This window comes from Juglans microcarpa x Juglans regia, chromosome 3D (genome assembly GCF_004785595.1).
Source record: "Juglans microcarpa x Juglans regia isolate MS1-56 chromosome 3D, Jm3101_v1.0, whole genome shotgun sequence".
In the NCBI taxonomy this organism is placed as follows: domain Eukaryota; kingdom Viridiplantae; phylum Streptophyta; class Magnoliopsida; order Fagales; family Juglandaceae; genus Juglans; species Juglans microcarpa x Juglans regia.
Genome location: NC_054598.1, coordinates 1,444,697 through 1,461,772, shown reverse-complemented (window position 1 = coordinate 1,461,772; position 17,076 = coordinate 1,444,697). Strand labels below are relative to the sequence as shown.

The 17,076-nt window shown below is 37.0% G+C and overlaps 2 protein-coding genes across 3 annotated transcripts; one reads left to right on the top strand and one right to left on the bottom strand.

Moving 5' to 3' along the window:
* Positions 1-1,364: 1,364 nt before the first annotated feature.
* LOC121254570 (LOB domain-containing protein 38-like) lies at positions 1,365-2,341 on the top strand. 2 transcript variants are annotated; one of them, XM_041154662.1, is made up of 2 exons: positions 1,365-1,676; positions 1,958-2,341. In XM_041154662.1, the coding sequence occupies exons 1-2, from the start codon at positions 1,493-1,495 to the stop codon at positions 2,290-2,292; spliced, it is 519 nt and encodes a 172-aa protein (XP_041010596.1). In that variant the 5' UTR covers positions 1,365-1,492; the 3' UTR covers positions 2,293-2,341. The 2 variants fall into 2 exon arrangements, with proteins under 2 accessions (XP_041010596.1, XP_041010595.1); XM_041154661.1 differs by having other exon boundaries at positions 1,368-1,676; positions 1,877-2,341.
* A 1,920-nt stretch (positions 2,342-4,261) lies between these two features.
* LOC121254566 (QWRF motif-containing protein 2) lies at positions 4,262-13,165 on the bottom strand. The gene is made up of 6 exons (XM_041154659.1): positions 11,181-13,165; positions 10,548-10,667; positions 9,088-9,204; positions 8,869-8,958; positions 4,729-4,836; positions 4,262-4,638 (listed from the first exon to the last, which is right to left on the bottom strand). Exons 1-6 carry the CDS (start codon positions 12,714-12,716, stop codon positions 4,555-4,557), a joined length of 2,055 nt encoding a protein of 684 aa, XP_041010593.1. The 5' UTR covers positions 12,717-13,165; the 3' UTR covers positions 4,262-4,554.
* Positions 13,166-17,076: the final 3,911 nt, after the last annotated feature.

The window sequence follows — 17,076 nt, the reverse complement described above, 5'->3', positions numbered from 1 at the left end:
ATATTTAAAAATTTAAAAAAATATAATGCGTTGAGATTGAAAAGGTTGTATAAGATTATTTTTAGACATTAATAAAGAAATTATATAAAAAGGTATGCTTCAAAAGAAGGCATGCACATTAGTAGTCATTTACATGTACAGGTGGCCACCACACTTTTATATATCCGTGCTCCAATAATGAACGTTTGAAACCCAGATTGACTCGATGGAATACCGCTTGCACTACGTTGTTGAAGATCAGTTGTACGTACGGCGCCTCTCGATCGAAGACATTTGCTGATCATGATCCGAGTCCCATGCATGCACCTCGATCCCTGCCATGTACGTACGAACTCAAAACTCATAAAGAGAAATTTATTTATTTAATTAGAAGCAGAAAAAGAATATGCTGGGAGACAGTATTCATGCATGAGAATCCAACGGTGGAGCAGTCGACTCACTATTCGCGGAGACACGGAGCCGCCTCTCACCCACGTCTTTGGAAGATCGATGGAACCCCAGTAGACACGTGATCCCCTTATCTCCACAATCTAGACCACAGTGGCACGTGCCACCAGGGCATTTAAAAAAAACATTTTTCAGGTCATAATTTATATATAAATATTAAAAACTTTGGACTGTCGACTTTGATTTTATAATTAATTAAAACTATATATATATATATGGGGATATATCTAATTTGAAGTAAAATTAAAACCATAGTGCTTCAATTCATCCTATTTCATTAAGGGTTCATAATTTAATCAGGTTTTAGCTATATATATATATATGTATATGTATGTATGTATATGTGGTTTATCTAGAAAGGTCATCTGATCTTATAACAATCTTATAACATGATAATCTAAGTGAAGCACTACTACTAATGATTTTTATACATGTAAGCGGTTTGGTTTATTGAAAAAATAAATAAAAGAAAAAAAAATATTGAGAGAAGAAAAAGATATTCTATCTCATAAAAATCATTTTCATCTCCAATTCGTATTATTTTATTAAACGAATGTCTTATATTTAATATCAGTGTACAGTTTGATGAGCGAAATTGCTTACCAGAATACTTTTATATATATATATATATAATATCTATGGCAATATGGCAACATTAATGTTTATATTCACACGAAATAAATAAATAATCTCGACTGATCCACCACCTAAAGGCTATAACTTTGTAAAGATCATTTGGATCAATTGATAATACTTTAATTTTTTATTAAGAGAACCAATCATTGAATCTCCTTCCTACCTAGTAAAAAAAAAAAAAAAAAAAGCTATAACTAACCATGGTTAAGTACGTCTAATCACTCCAATAATGACCGGCCACTTACTCCAATGCACACTCACGTTATATATCCTCCTCAAGACCACATCTTTCGCCTGTCTTCAACTCCTCTCTCCCTCTCTCTCTCTCTCTCTCTATAGCTGCATCAAGAAAAGCTTTTCATCTCCTTCCTCCTTGAATTTCGGGTTTCAAATTAATGTGCAGAAGATCATGAGTTGCAATGGCTGTAGGGTTCTTCGAAAGGGTTGCAGCGACAATTGCATGCTTCGACAATGCCTGCAATGGATAGAAAACCCTCAAGCCCAAGCTCACGCCACCGTCTTCGTCGCCAAGTTCTTTGGCCGTGCCTGTCTCATGTCCTTCATTTCCGGCGTCCCCGAACGCCAAAGACCCGGTATGTATGTATGTGTATGTGTATATATATATATATATATATATATATATTTATGTACACACACGCGCAAGTATGTTAACATAGTATACAATCGATCAGATGCTCTAGGATTCTAATTTCACAGTGAAGCTAGGTTAAATAGTCAGGCTTGTTTAGAAATTGACGTTAAATATTGGTTTTTCTTTTGTTTTCTTGGTTAGCTTTGTTTCAGTCGTTGTTATTTGAAGCGGTGGGACGGACCGTAAATCCGGTTAACGGAGTGGTGGGACTACTTTTGACAGGGAACTGGAAGGTGTGCCAATCGGCGGTGGAGACGGTTCTCCAAGGAGGCGCGTTACGGGTCCTACCGGAGTTTCTTGGCGACCAAGCTTCGATGCCTGAGCCGGATGTTGATGCTTCGGGAGCCCACGGCAACAAGCAGCGGTGTGCGGGTCAACTGGATCTGGATCTTTGCTTAGCCGGTAATGATGATTTGCATAAGAGAAAGAAAGCAAGGAAGAGAAGGAGCCCGTCTGAGGAGTCTGAAACGACGACTTTGGGAAGTGATTATACGGGTGGTAATTGTATTACAGAGGGATCGGGTAGTGAAAGAAAGATTCTGAGATTATTTGTTTGAGAAGGACATGAAACGTATAATTACTTGAATTAATGTATTTCCTTCTCTATTTTGGGGTTCAGCTAATTAATATTATATATATATATATATATATATATATATGCGAGTCTATATATAAGTACTTGATGATCTTCGTTATCGGGCTTTAATTTCATGTTTCCAAGTCTGGCGAGTTGGGTAATTCTAGGCACTGAATTTCTGACCTTTTTTTTTTTTTTTTGTGGGGGGGGGGGGGGGGGGGGGGGGGGGGGGGGGGGGGGGGGGGGGGGGGGGTGAGGAGGAGGGTTGATGGGGATCATCTAAAGATCAGAGAAATATGAGATGCTAACATAAGTTCAGTTTAAAAGAGAGAATATGATCAGCTTCTTTAAGTATGTAGTTTTCTGGGATATGGTTGGAATCATCCAACTCATATTGGTTTTAGGATTGAGCTATGGCTATATATCTTTTGTACTTAGCTGATGAGGTTCAATATTATTTGGAAAATATTTAGCCATTAGACAAGTAAACCTACAAATTGATGTGACTTGATGTAGTACGTCAAATTATAAAGTTATTTTTATTATAAAATAGATCTAACACGAATCCTGTGAAATTATATCAGTTTGTGAATTTTATTTTATATAATTTCTTTATGTCTATAGCAGTTTTCATATTATTTACACTTTTTTGTAAAATATATTTTATGTTGTTTATGGATTTGGGTCGTGGGCTTAATTAAATTGATCAATCAGTTGATCCCCAACTTCAAAGATGGAATACTCATGACATGACCTAATCAATAATAACAATAGAGAAATAACAATAATAATGTAAGAAATGAGAAGCAACTTAATTAGTTGGTTTTAATAATTCAATATATATGTTGAAATTGGCTTGGAATATTGGTGCTCTTCGAAGTAATAGGCTAATAAAATATAGAAGATAGATCATGTTCCCTAGGATAAGACACGTCACACCTAGATGTCCATCACAATTAGAAATAGTATGCATGTTGTTCTACTGAATGAATTGATCATGTCTAATGGGAAGGCAAACTTTAGGAAGAGATGTTTATTATTAGTGGGAAGTCATCATAATAAAGGTATTGTTTCCGGTCTGTCTCCACCAGCAATAGGCTTCCCGGTCCCTTTTCTTCTAATTGGAGAGTGGGGCCTGCATAAAGTTTTTTTTTTTTTTTTTTTTAAATGCAAATTGCTAGTTTGATAGTAACATTCATTGATGCATCACCGCATCTCCATGGTTGATGATGTATGGACCCCATATGCAACAATTCGGGCCGAGTGCTAAAAGTACTGGGTCAACCACTTGTTGATTGCTGTCACAGTACTTAGATGCATAATAACTATATTATATTGAATATAAATGATTTGGGTTTTGATTACTCTCTCAATCAAATTTTCTTATAAAATGCCTGGAAGATGAGATTTGGGCGTTTCATGCTGGAAATTGCATGGATTTTGAAAAGCTCATTTAACAATTAATGATTGCATTTATTTACTCAAACCTGTTATCTAATCCAATAAAAAATCATGTCCACAGGTCCTATCTAAAACATTTCTCAACTCCCTGTGAAAGCAAAGTCGTGCTATACAAAATTCCATATCGACAAGGTTTCGGTTCATATGCGCTAAGGATGTGTGGCCTCAAAAAAAGATACAGCCGACAGGTTTATTTAGGGCAGGACGGTTCGGTGTCTCCGGCGGCGCATGTTAGTTGTGGGTTCGTCTGGTCCTTACTTCCGTATGCGCCGGAAGTCTAACGTGAGCTGTCGCTGACCAACCCAGTCAAATTCCTCAAATTCAAGCGTCTCTCAAATCTTTCTCATTTTATCATCGGTAGCCTAGCCGGTCTTCTACTTTTAACAAGACGTCTCGACCCTAACAGGAATAACCCTATCCCAAATGCTTTCTCGACACAGGCATCAAAATAATCACATGTACAACCATACCAGTAGAGCACAGCAGGATGAAGAATCTGATGATGAACTATTTAACAGATATCCGAACGGTATTACATATATACACAAACATTCCCTTTGCCCGATGATGGATGAGTACTTGTGTACGGCTAATTAGTGAGAAGAGTAGTGTTTTTTTTCTGTAATTTTCACATACCCGATATAGATGGCAGAGAATCAGAAAACAAAACAGGTTTCAAAAACGCCAAACGAGAAGCCAATGCTGCCTCCATCAACTGCAGAAAGGTAAGGCTGCGTCTTTCGTGTAATGTTAGCATTTGGAGTTGAATAGTATAAAAATATCAGTTCACACGTGTAGTCAGGCTGCTGGTAGTTGGTACACGGTTAAGTTGTATTGTATGTGCTCTCAAGCTGCAATCCTTGACCTGTGAGAAGATTTAAGAAAGTAATCCATAAGATTACAAACAGTAAATAAAAATTTATGAGGTTAGGAAAAAGAGGTTGGCTAAATTTACCTGCATGGCTGCCAACGTGGACAAAAAATCTTTGCATTGTTCAAGCAAAACCTGTTCTTTTGCAGTCACCTTCACAAGTTCACTCACCAAGGTGTTTGCATCCTCTACCTGTGAATTACATGGCTTCAGATATATGACGTGAAGCGAAGTATAGGAGAATGGCTTTCAATCAACCTGCTTAAATAATTATTTCTATGCATCCATTTGTTTGGTACTTGGCCATGGCTACGATAAGATTTGAATCACTCTACTTTCTACCATTAAAGTGGAGCACTGGAGCAAAGAACTAAAAGCAAAGTCCTCCGAAAGCCAAGGAAACAGATGCCGCATAAACAAGAAAACATTTTGCAGTCAGTGGTAATGGACCAAGGCATGAAACAACTTCTGTAGACTTTTATATTTGGTCTTCTGACGGGATCCATCTCATTACAAGACAAGAAAAATTGCAGCACACCCCTTGTGAGTGAGATCAATTAGAAAATATATGATTCAAGAGTCTAGAGGCAAATTCTCGCCCTCACAAGTTCAACTGAGGAGCAATACTGTCTTTCTATGTTATTGATCCTCCTACTCTAATTATGATATTTGTTTCAATTTATGTATAATGCTAAGATTAAAAAAAAAAAGATTAAACAACAAAAGAATATAACTCGTCCTCCTGCTATGGTCATGGTTTCAATCAATATATTCATATTGAAATCAAAGAAAAGCCAAATTCAGAAATTTTCTTTTGGACTGACTGGTTTTCGTTTCACAGGCCATATCAAAAGCAATTTACAATCAAGTTACAACCACCACTACACTGGGCATGAACTATGAAGAGCTGAAACTTTATAGACAGCACAGTTCAATAAATTCTGCAACTACATATTACACTATTAAAATCAAAAGACAGAAAGGGCCGACAATTAAGGGTTTAGGTCACATCTCTGACTTTATAAAAATCAATCTTGGCTGAAAATCTTTGATTTCTTTCTGACTAATTCCATTCAAAACATACCAAATATGCTGAGTTACATTGGACACTGTATGACCATCTTCTTTGAGAGGGTCTTTATGGAAAAAAAGTGATAGGGTTAAGCATTGGATACTAATAACTATAAAGCACAAGGTTAGCTGAGGTAAAATCTAAAAAGCTTAGGTCACAGTTGCAATATTTATAAAACTAAGCAAAGAAAACAAAGTAATATATATGGATTATGTTAAGTGAATTGAAAAAACAATTCTCTTTGAAGTATTGCAGTTTCACCCAAATGCAAAGGACTCGTTGTATTAATACAGCTTCTATATACACGTTCAGATAGGGTGAATCCATCTTGCACTGTTGTACTCATATATTGTACTCATACATTACTGCAGAGGTTTATGCTGGCTCTTACCTATGCCAAAGCCCCTTCTTTCTCTGGCCTAAGGATCGGCTGTGTAAAAGATTTAAACACTGACAAAGGTAGAGTCTGTTTTTGTTTTTTTTTATATGTAATCAAGAACAAAGATGAAGTTTACAGTGGCATGTTCATTTAAGAGTGTAGATGATAATTTTGTATGGGCTTTCGGTGGCCTTTACGGGCCGAATCTGGACAGCAGTAGAAGATTATTGTGGGAAGAACTTGCCGAAGTCCATAGCTGGTGGAATTTACCATGGTGCATAGGTGGTGATTTTAACGTTATATGGTTCCCAAGCGAACGTTCAGGAGACAGCAGGTTGCGACCAGCAATGACAGAATTCTCGGAGTGCATTTTTTACTTGGGTTTGGTGGATATCCCTCTCATGGGAGGTGTACATGGTCCAATAATTATACGTGGTCTAGATTAGACAGATTCTTAGGGTACGTTTGGGTAGTGAGAAGTGTTGAGAATGTTTGTGAATAGTAGTGAAAAAGTAATGAAAAAGTAATAATAAAATATTGAATAGTAGTAAAAAATAGGTGAAAAGTAATGAATAGTAAAAAAGTAGGTAAAAAGTAATAATAAAGTAAAGAATAGTAGTGAGAGTACTTGAGGTACTCTCACTTGCCAAACATAGCCTTAGTCTCATCGGAGTAGGAAACCCACTATCCGGACCTTTGCCAAAAGAGGTCGCCTCGCCTTTGTTCGGATCATGTTCCACTATTATTAGATTGTGGGGGTATTCAAGGAGGGCGACGGTATTTTAAATTTGAGAATATATGGCTGAAAACGGAAGATTTTGTGAAAAGAGTCCGGCAATGGTGGTCTTCATATCAGATCAATGGTACCCCAAGTTTCATTTTTGCAAGTAGATTGAGAGCTCTAAAGAATGATTTAAAGTTATGGAACACTCAATTTTTTGGTGATGTAGGTGACCGTAAAAAGTAGATGTTGGAGGAGCTTCAGGAGGTAGAGAGGACACAGGAGGGGTCGGGCTCTTTCCCTAGAGGAATTTTCTCGAAAGGCTGAATTATTGGCAAAGCTAGATAGGGTTACGTTATTGGAGGAGATCTCTTGATGTAAAAAAATCAAGAGCATTGTGGTTGAAAGAAGGAGACCGAAGTACAAAATTCTTCCATAGAGTGGCCAACTCTCACAAGAGAACAAACAACATTGAGATGTTGAAATAGATGGCATGGGCTATGTGGAGGCTCTTGTGATTAGGGAGCATGTTGGCTTTTTTGAGCAATTGCTTTGTGAACAGGTGGAATGGTGGCCAAAACTCGATGGACTAGCTTTTGAGTCCATTGATACATAGCAAGCCTCATGGTTGGAGAGGTCCATTGATACATATCGTAATTTTTTGTGGAGTGGGTTAGGAGACGAATTCAGATTTCATCTAGCCAAGTGCGATAAGGTATGCTCTCCAGTCTCCTTCGGTGGGTTGGGTATTAGAAAATTGAAGATTTTCAATCGAACCTTACTTGGGAAATGGATGTGGAGATACAACACATAACCAAAAGCCTTATGGAAGTTGGTGATTGAACTTAAATATGGAGGTTTTTTTTTTTTGGGGGGAGGGGGGTGCACTAGAGAAGTTCACGGGGCTTATAGAGTAGGAATTTGGAAACTTTCCAAATTAGGGAGGGTGGGCGATTTTTGCTAGGCACACTCGGCTAGTGTTGAGTAATGGGTCTAGAATAAAATTTTGGACTGACCGGTAGTGTGGAGATCACACTCTAAAGAATTATTTCCCTTCAGTTTTTAGAATGTGAGAGAGATGCATCAGTGGCTGATTGTATGGAGTTCTCTGGGACCTAGTCCAATGGAACATGAATTTCACTATGGCGGCCCAAGATTGGGAAGTTGGCAGCATTGAGGAGATTTTTGGTCTTCTATACACCATGATACCGAGAACACAAGACGCTAATACGATGTGATGGATACCCACCGGTAAAAGTATATTCTCAGTCCGTTCTTTTTATAGGACTCTCACAACTACAGAACACAGAGTTCCCATGGAGAAGGATTTGGCGAAGTAAGGCATCTCCCAAAGTGGCATTTTTTGTATGGGCAGCAACATTGGGTAAGATCTTGACATTGGACAACTTATGGAAACGAAGGGTGATCATAGTAGAGTGGTGTTGCATGTGTGGGAAAAATGGTGAAAATGTGGATCACTTGTTGTTGCATTGTGAGGTCGCTAGAACGCTATGGAATGAAGTGTTCAGCAGGTTAGATCTTGCTTGGGTGATGCCTGCCACAATGATTGAGCTCATGGCCAGTTGGACCAATCTACGAGGTCTCCCACAAATCTCAGCGGTGTGGAAAATGGTTCCGAAATATATTATGTGTTGTCTATGGAAGGAGCGAAATGACGGACGTTTGAAGACAATGAGCATTCATTAGAAGAACTTAGATTATTTATTGTCAGCACTCTTTTCCTATGGGCCACAGCTGTAGATTTTCGTGGCCTCAATTTTCATGAATTTCTAGTTTCTATTTCCTCTTCCTAAATAGGTGTTACATTTTGTATACCATCTTGTGGGCTATGCCTATTCAAATCAATATAACCGTTCACTTATAATAAAACAAAAAAAAAAAAGAAAGATGAAGTTTGTTAGGACACAAGTTAAATGCATTTCTTCTAATAAAAGCACTTTATTTCAGAATGCTTATGACTATAATGTCATTAGCTGAGCGCAAAGCCTTAAAAATGGAAAAACAAATTCACTGGAGAAGGAATGGGATAACCTTTGACAAAAGAGAGTACATTGAGGATGCCATTGCCTGCATCACATCAACTGCTGAACCCAAGGCATCCTTTAAGTTATGAATATCAGCCTGATAAGATAGAGCAAGATTCATTCACAACCTCAAAAATCCAATTTCTGAGCTTTTGATGAGCCAATTTGCCCCCCTAAGGTTAGATTCGTGTCTACAAAAATTAAGACAAACGGTTAAGGTACATACTACTGCTTTTCCAATAACCGGAAGACGGAGAGTACTGGCCCTCAAAGCTTCAGTTGCTCCTTGCAAAGAACTAGAGTGGTCTCTATCTAAAAGGGACCACTCTTCCAAGTTGTTCAACTATATTCACCAAGCATAACAAACTTCATTCAGTATGTAGAAATAATATAATAAACAAATAGCAGCGATCAAACCAATGTTACTTTTGGCCATGTGCAACATTCAAGAAAGTACGTCCTAAAAGCAACATACCCAAGATAAAATAATACAATCAAAGAAAGTTTCCAAGCAATATTAAAGCATACTAATTTAAACCCTCTGCAAGGTTGATGTGTTTTGATAAAAGTATAAGGTGGGGGGGGGAGAGAGAGAGAGAGAGAGAGAGAGAGGAGAGCAGGAATCCAAGTCCATAAAATTACAAAAAGTAGAGGAACCAAACCTGAAAAAAATGCAGGCTAGTTGGAGTCAGTAGCTCACCAAGGGAACCCTCATCTGGGATCCGTGGGGGCACTTTTTTACCAACTAAGTCAATTTTGAAATCTTAACAGAGATAATTGCCAAACCAATAAACAAATAAGGCCATATCATGCTCTACACAAGCATGTATTTGGGACCTCGAGATTTTCTAAACAGCCCATTAATGACATTGAGGATTTCCTTTTAAAAATTATCTAAGCTCGGCCTTCTGATTTCCTCTGTTTTTTTTCGTAATTATGTAAAACCAAGATATGCATCACCCAAGTACACCGAGATGTACATATTACCATGTTGTAGAACTCAGCCAAGGTTGAGGAGAACAAGCATTAGAGTTGAGCATGATGAAATTCGTGATAATCGTAACTAAAAGAAAATGCAGATTGCAGAAAATGCAAAAGATAAGTCAAAACCAAGCAGCAAGGTTCTAATAGTCAGTTTTCCTTTTATTTGCTCCAATATAAGAAGAAAGAGGAACTTCCATGGGGAACACTGTTAAAAGAGATTTTTTTTTTATAAGTACTGTTGAAAGAGAAATGCATCACTGCAAAATGAAGACATCCTGAGAGAGAGAGAACGAAGGCTCTTAAAATGGAAAATTAACACAACCAAAGCAAAGCAGATAGCCCATTTCTCTTTCCATACTGAAACTCAGTTCAATATCTGTTTTTTTTTTCCCCTGTAGATAATATTTTAGCTGCAGCTCGTAAGAGCTAAATAAAAAGAAAAAACCACAAATTCTTCTACTGCCATGATAGTGTCCAAAACATTTGACACAAGTGTTCGTGACTAAGGAAAAAATAGTGCACCAAAATGTTTCTACATTACATGAATGTGGATGATCGATTAATTTTCTTAACATTTATATAAGTGGACAGATGGATGGTTTTTCAAGTCTGTCCCATATTTTTTTGAACACTGGATACTTACAAGCTAAGTATGTTTAAAACATAGAACTAATTGCAAGATAATAAATCTCTGAATCTTACTTGTCCCCTGAGGATGGAAGCTAGCTTCAGTTTTTGCTTCATCAATAGTAACTTGATTCTTTTAAGTGTGACACTGTGCCGTAGTTCTGAAATTGTCACCCATGCATTCCACAGATTTTTCTGATGCAAAGAAAAACATTCAGATAAGACCAGTGGACTAAATCTTGCCACGATAAACCTGAAAGGTGTAGCAACTAACTGATTTCATTACATCTTATGCGGCCAGAGATGCCACCGTGAATAAGGTTAGGCATTAACTTTTCTGGGCTTATCTAGAAAACATTTCTAGACTCACGTTCCATGGGTTCAGGCACAGAGAAGCTGGCCAAGCTCAAGATTTTCATAGAAGCTAAATTAAACGGCCTTAATTAATTGATGCAATGAATAAGTGAGAAATCTGCAATTTGTGAGGAAAGATTGCGACTTAACTGAGAGATAATCAAGATAAACAACTAAAGTAGGAAAAATTATTTATTTAATGATAAAACAGAAAACACATAAAAACCATTGCAATAAAGAACACTTTACAAATTGCAAAAATATGTCTTCATAATATATGGGATACTTTTAACATCTCTGATTAATGTAATTTATGTTTTGGAAATAATACAATATACAGCACAATAACCATACCTCAGCATTCAGTTTCTGCACCATGAAAGTAGCATCAGCCCTCGCATTCACAAACCGCCATTGCAAGTAACGGTTATACAGAAGCCTCAACAAGTGTGCATCAACAATACGATCTTCCCCCATCTTTCCCCTCCGAATATCAACAGAGAAACTAAGAATCGAAGGTGAACTACTTGAATTACTACTCAATGACCCCGTAAGAGAATTCCTGACCCGAGAAGGACTAGGAACCCCCCTCGATGGGGACGAAGCTGAAGATGTCCAAAGCTTACTCGGTGATGCAGGCCGTGTAGCTCCTCTAATAGGTGAAGCCATTGTTCGTGGAGACAACAATGGACCATCGCTAACGAACTTTTTCGAAGGGACAAACTTTGCTGGGACAGACATTCTTGACCCAGGGCTCGTCGACAACGGCGACCCTGGATCCTGCAGGCGCCTCAACCGACTATTTGTCTCCTGCCAAAACCTTGCTGAAACAGCAATCCCTCGAGGCCCCCCACCTCTTCCCTTGGCAACAATCCCACCACAATCTTGCACTCCTGAAGTGCTACCAGAGGACACACTATCAGTATCAGATGCAGTGAGATCAGAAGGCACAGAAGATTCATTTGCTGAATTGGCATCCGGGTTTTTCCGAACATCTTTCAATAACTCAGCTGAATTGCCCAAATCCAAGCTCAACCTCCCATCAAACGAGGCCCTCCGACTCCAATCAGTCACCATTGAATTCTGCAATGCCCGAACAACCTTCCCAGATCCCATTCCAACTATCTTCTTATCTATAAAACCACCATTTCCACAATCCAAACTCCTCGACAAAAAGGGATTATTCAAACCCGAGATAGTCGTATTCGCTTGTCGGGTCCTACCGGGCCACCGATGCTGGTCCATTGGCTTCGAATTCTCTACTTGATCTCCTCCTCTAACGGGGGTCCCCTTTCGCCGCTCCGGTGTACCCTTCCTCGCATTGCTCAAGCTCGGAGTTTGCGCCTTCGTCTTGCTAATTGGAAGTGAAAACGCCTCACCCTGAAACGACACCGATAAACTCCGAGTAGATGTGACCAAAAGCTTAGTAGCCGCAGATACTTCAGCGCCATTGGCGTGTTTCGAGTCGGGGATCGGCGTCATGGACCGAGACGTAATAGGTCGCCTCCGGTCCACCGATTGGGACCGTTTTGTAGCCGTGGAAGAGGACAATGAGGTCGATAAAGGGGTGGAATTGGACGAGCGAGAGAGCAAAGGAGACGGGAATCGTCTAGAAGTTGAAGATGACGAAGAAGTGGCCGTGGTTGTTGTTGTTGTCGAAGTGGAAGTGGAAGTTGAAGTAGATGTAGAAGGAGAGGGAGACATGTACCTGGAAGAGACTTGTCTGCCTCTGGGTCTTCTAGGATGATTTCCAAGGCCATTTTTGTGGCCATTGTCTTTCTCCGACAGTAGCAGAGGGGGTCTTTGCAGATGGGTTTGCTGGTCTTCTTCTTGTTTGGAAATGGTTTTGGGGTTAGTGGAAGCAGCTGCTTCAGAAATGGCTGCCACCATTATAGGGCTATTTTGTAAAGTTTTTTTCCTCTCACTCTCACCCCAAATCTCTCACATTGCCTCCGTAAGAAAGGGTTTCGATTTCAATCCCCCCAACCCCACTGTTTCTCATGGCCAAGACCGAACCCACAAACAGAGATCAGGGATTTTTGGAATAAACTAAAACGGATAAATGGGTTTGTCTAAAACGGAGACCAAAGGATGACGAAGAGGAAGAAGCACCGGGAGTCCGTAGTATTTTCTTCTTTCTGGATTGAGAGTGGGAGAGGGTAGCTGAGGTTTGAGATTTGGGAGGGTCGCAGGCGTGCTTTTGGGTTTGCACTTGGGTTTTAGTGAATCTTTTAGAGGGGCGTTACGATAATCTAATTGAAGTTGGTTTTTGCTTCAAACTAATAAGTGCTGTATTTATGGTTCCTCGGCTAATTTCCTCTCGAGAAATTTCTATGGAAAGTAGACTTCGTTTGTTTTATTTTTATGAATTTTTTATTTTTATTTTCAGACTATAACATTTCTTATATTTCTCAATCTGACCGTAAGGGCTCGTTGTATCGATGCGAAACATTGATTTTGTACTTTAAGAAGAATTAATTATGTTGATTTTCCTTTTCGTGTGCGTTATTATTAAAGTTGGAGTGTGGGATCCAAATTCTCAGTAATTCATTGCCTGATTTATAGAAAATTTCAAACTCTCAAAATATTCTTCAAAGTTCATGCCTAGCCTCAAGTGGGAGAGTGGGAGAGATACATGACCAAGACATCTACAATATTTATTACTATTGAGTTGATATGAGTTAAGGGTGTAGCTCGAGGATGGGTCTGATAAAGCCATTTTATCTTTTTTTTTTTAATTCATTTTTTTATACCCTTATATATTTAAAACAAAAATTCACACTATCATTTAAAAATACTTCTTTAATCACTAAATAAAAAAAAATTGCTACAGACAGAAGTCACGTGCATGGCAAGCTCACGGCGCGCTGCTGTGAGCTCCCATTTATACTCTTACACATTTGAAAAAAAAAATTACAATATCATTCTTTTTATACTCTTACACATTTAAAAAAAAAATTACAATATCATTCAAAGACACTTCTTTAATCTCTAAATAAAAAAATTATCAAGACCAAGACCCATTTGTCGGGACAAGTAATATTATTTTTATTATTAATCATATAACTTTTTTGAGCAACAATAAATTTTGTTGAGCCCATTTTATGTGACTATATCTCTCATATTTGAGGTTCTCAAGTTTGATAAATTTTTTGAATGAATCTTAATATGATAAAAAGGATATACACACTCTATTATTATAATCTTTTTAAATTTTTACATAAAATAATTTAATTTTTTTAAATTTTAAAATAATAATAATATTAAAAAATAATATTTTATTCAATTTTCATCTAAAATCATATCAACTAATCTTACTATCCAAATCATACCTTAATAGATTGGGGAGGGGGATTACCCCCATTTGGAAAGAGATGAATGAGCTAACCTCCTTGAAAAGGGCTCTCAAGCAAAACATTGGTTGATGGGGCGACAACCTTAACCAAATTTGATTAAATTAAAACGACAACACTTGTTTTGATTATAAATTAAATAATTAGATTCATAAAAGATGCCCCATCTCTTTCAGTCTCCGTCTATCTATCTATGTATCCCTTTGCTTTCAACGCAGTTTTACTTGGTGAAAACACTCCTCCAACTTTTCCCCCCTGTCTCGAACTGCTCATGTCACCAGTATTGCGTTCTCAGTCTCATCATCTCTATCTTGTACACTTGGAATTTAGTTCACAGACTTCTTGCAATTAAATAAATTCCACCAAAATTTTCTGCAATTTTCTGTCACATCCATAATTACCTAAATAAATAAATAACCCATGCATATTGTGCATTTATTGATCACATTCGAAAGTTTATATATATATATATATATACATATATATATATATATAAATAATCGACTCCATGTCCAATTAATATGTTTGAGCACTAGTTGTGGGTTTTGCTACATGACACTTATTGATCTGATCTATGTCGTCGTACGTGATCTTGACAAAACCAACGATGGAAGCAACGTACGAATAATTACGATCGAAAACTAATTTGGACATCCCCATGCATGCATGCATGTAATGTGGACAAATCTAGCTACTTGCTTTGTAATATTGTATAGTTTAGTATCTCCTTATAATAATAAAAGTTATTTGAGAGCACCTAGTAATGACAAATTAAGAAAGAAATAGCCAATTAGAACGAACCAACTAGCTAGCTAGGTCTTGTCAAAAAGTACTATCATGTCGATTAAATTATGATCGATCAACCTAATTAATAATACAGCTAGCTAGCTTTTAGTAACTAAATAAATTAATACATTTGGAGTTATCGATCCACAACCTAAATGCTGCACTTTTAATTATTTAATTAATAATTTCACAAGGAGTAGAATAAGTGAAGATTAATTATAAAAGGAGGTCATGAACTGATGATCATGATCATCAACATCATGATGTGTGAGAGATCAGATTGGTGTAACCAAATACATGTAGCCAATAAAAAACAAATGATTATATTACTAACCGACAATATTCATGAACCAGTTAGAAATCCCATTCAATTAGTAGAGCCTTCCAAATTCACCGATTATATTTTTTCCAACACGAGCGGAGCAAAAAATAAAATAAGAATATTAATTAACGTTTGGTTTATAAGCTAGCTAGGACTATTATATATACATTGTGAAATTTCGGTGTAAGTTAGCTTTGGGATTTTCGAGGCCGTGTGACTTAAGGTACACTACATAAAATAATTGGATTAAAAGTAACACGTACACCCACTAATTATATTAGCTAGGTTACATGATTTGTTTAACAGGCAATGCTATTCATGATCAGTTTGCTTTGAACATGATTAATATATAAACCTAACCTAGATGAATGATTTTTGTGATCTGCACCCTGTAGATAGCTTTCTTATACACTGCTTCTCCTTTCCGGTACTACTTCATCCCCCCATAAAATTAAAGAAATAATGTTATGTATTGATAAATCGCAATTGTAATTTCAGTTCATTAATGAAATAAGTATGTTTCTATAAAAAAAAAAAAAAAAAATATATATATATATATATATATATATATATATGCAAGCATATATGGTGTGTTGGGGATTTTGTAGCTAGGCGTTAAATTGTCGATTATATTATGTATTTTTAGGAGTTAAAAAACTAATTTTTCTAATTTTTTAGAACCAAAAATTCAAGATACGTAGCTTAATTAACAAATATATATTTCGAAAGAATTTTGGAGAACTAGACACGTGATCCCCACTAATTCTCGAGTATGAAATTTGTGATGCATGGCTGAATTAATTATATTGATATTAATTTGCCTGTCTTCGACTTTCTGAATTTCAAAACTGGCCACGTTGAAGATTCATGTAAAAAATGCAACATGAATTGCCTCTAAATGATATTGAGCTTATAAAATATTTGATGTAAACAAAGGATATGTATATATACATGGAGATCAGTGCATATATATATGCACAGTTCAAATATATAGTTTTGGATTGATCAAGTTTGTTGTATCCAGCACTAATTAATAAAACTCCGATGTATACTCAATATAGGTAATAACATTATAATACATTATACTTTTGTTATTAACAATATCTCCAGAAATAAAAATCGCATTTTCGCGGATATATGTAATTTCCTATAAAAGAAAAAATGACGTGGCAATAATAAAGGAATATTCTAAAATGCTTAAAAAATAAGCAGAAATTTAGAGCCGATCGAGGAGGTTGGTGAAATGGATTGTTTCGGGTACTTGTATGGCTGGCTGGCTGGCTGGCTTGTGCTTTCGCTGTGTGAAGATGATTTTCCCCTTAAGTGAAGATACATATGAATCAAGCTTATAATTTTCTAGGCTTACATCAGTAGTTTGATTTGTTAGGCTGCATCATATCATCTGAAACTGATGCAGCGGCAGTTTGGGAATGTTGGCAAGCTCAACACTTCAGTGATCTTTCAATTTCATGCATGTATATGATAATGATCATACCTTCTTTTTTTTTTTTTTTTTTCTAAAGAATGATCATACCCTTACAACTGTGTAACACAACTAAGACCAATAAAATTATTTTACAAAATTATAAAATATATTTTACATCACTTTTTTATTAGGGTAATGCTGAGCTGAAAGTGGCACGCACTTTGATATTTCACATCTGGTCCAGGCATTGAAAAAAAAATAAAAAAGAGGAGGTAGGCGGCTGGATGTAGACTTGAAGATAAAATTATTAGGAGGACAAGCCTCCGATTAACCCAACGCAAGACATGAGTTTCAAGTCAGTGC

What these genes read in the sequence shown, in the direction of transcription:
- LOC121254566 (XM_041154659.1), bottom strand. Translation starts at nt 12,716, where the DNA reads ATGGTGGCAGCCATTTCTGAAGCAGCTGCTTCCACTAACCCCAAAACC. An exon ending in CTTCCATCCTCAGGGGACAA is followed by an intron (nt 9,205 to 10,547) that starts GTAAGATTCAGA and finishes TGGTGAATATAG; the next exon opens with TTGAACAACTTGGAAGAGTG. An exon ending in TGTACTCTCTTTTGTCAAAG is followed by an intron (nt 4,837 to 8,868) that starts GTTATCCCATTC and finishes TGTAATTCACAG; the next exon opens with GTAGAGGATGCAAACACCTT.
- LOC121254570 (XM_041154661.1), top strand. Translation starts at nt 1,493, where the DNA reads ATGAGTTGCAATGGCTGTAGGGTTCTTCGAAAGGGTTGCAGCGACAAT. An exon ending in CCCCGAACGCCAAAGACCCG is followed by an intron (nt 1,677 to 1,876) that starts GTATGTATGTAT and finishes TTTCTTGGTTAG; the next exon opens with CTTTGTTTCAGTCGTTGTTA.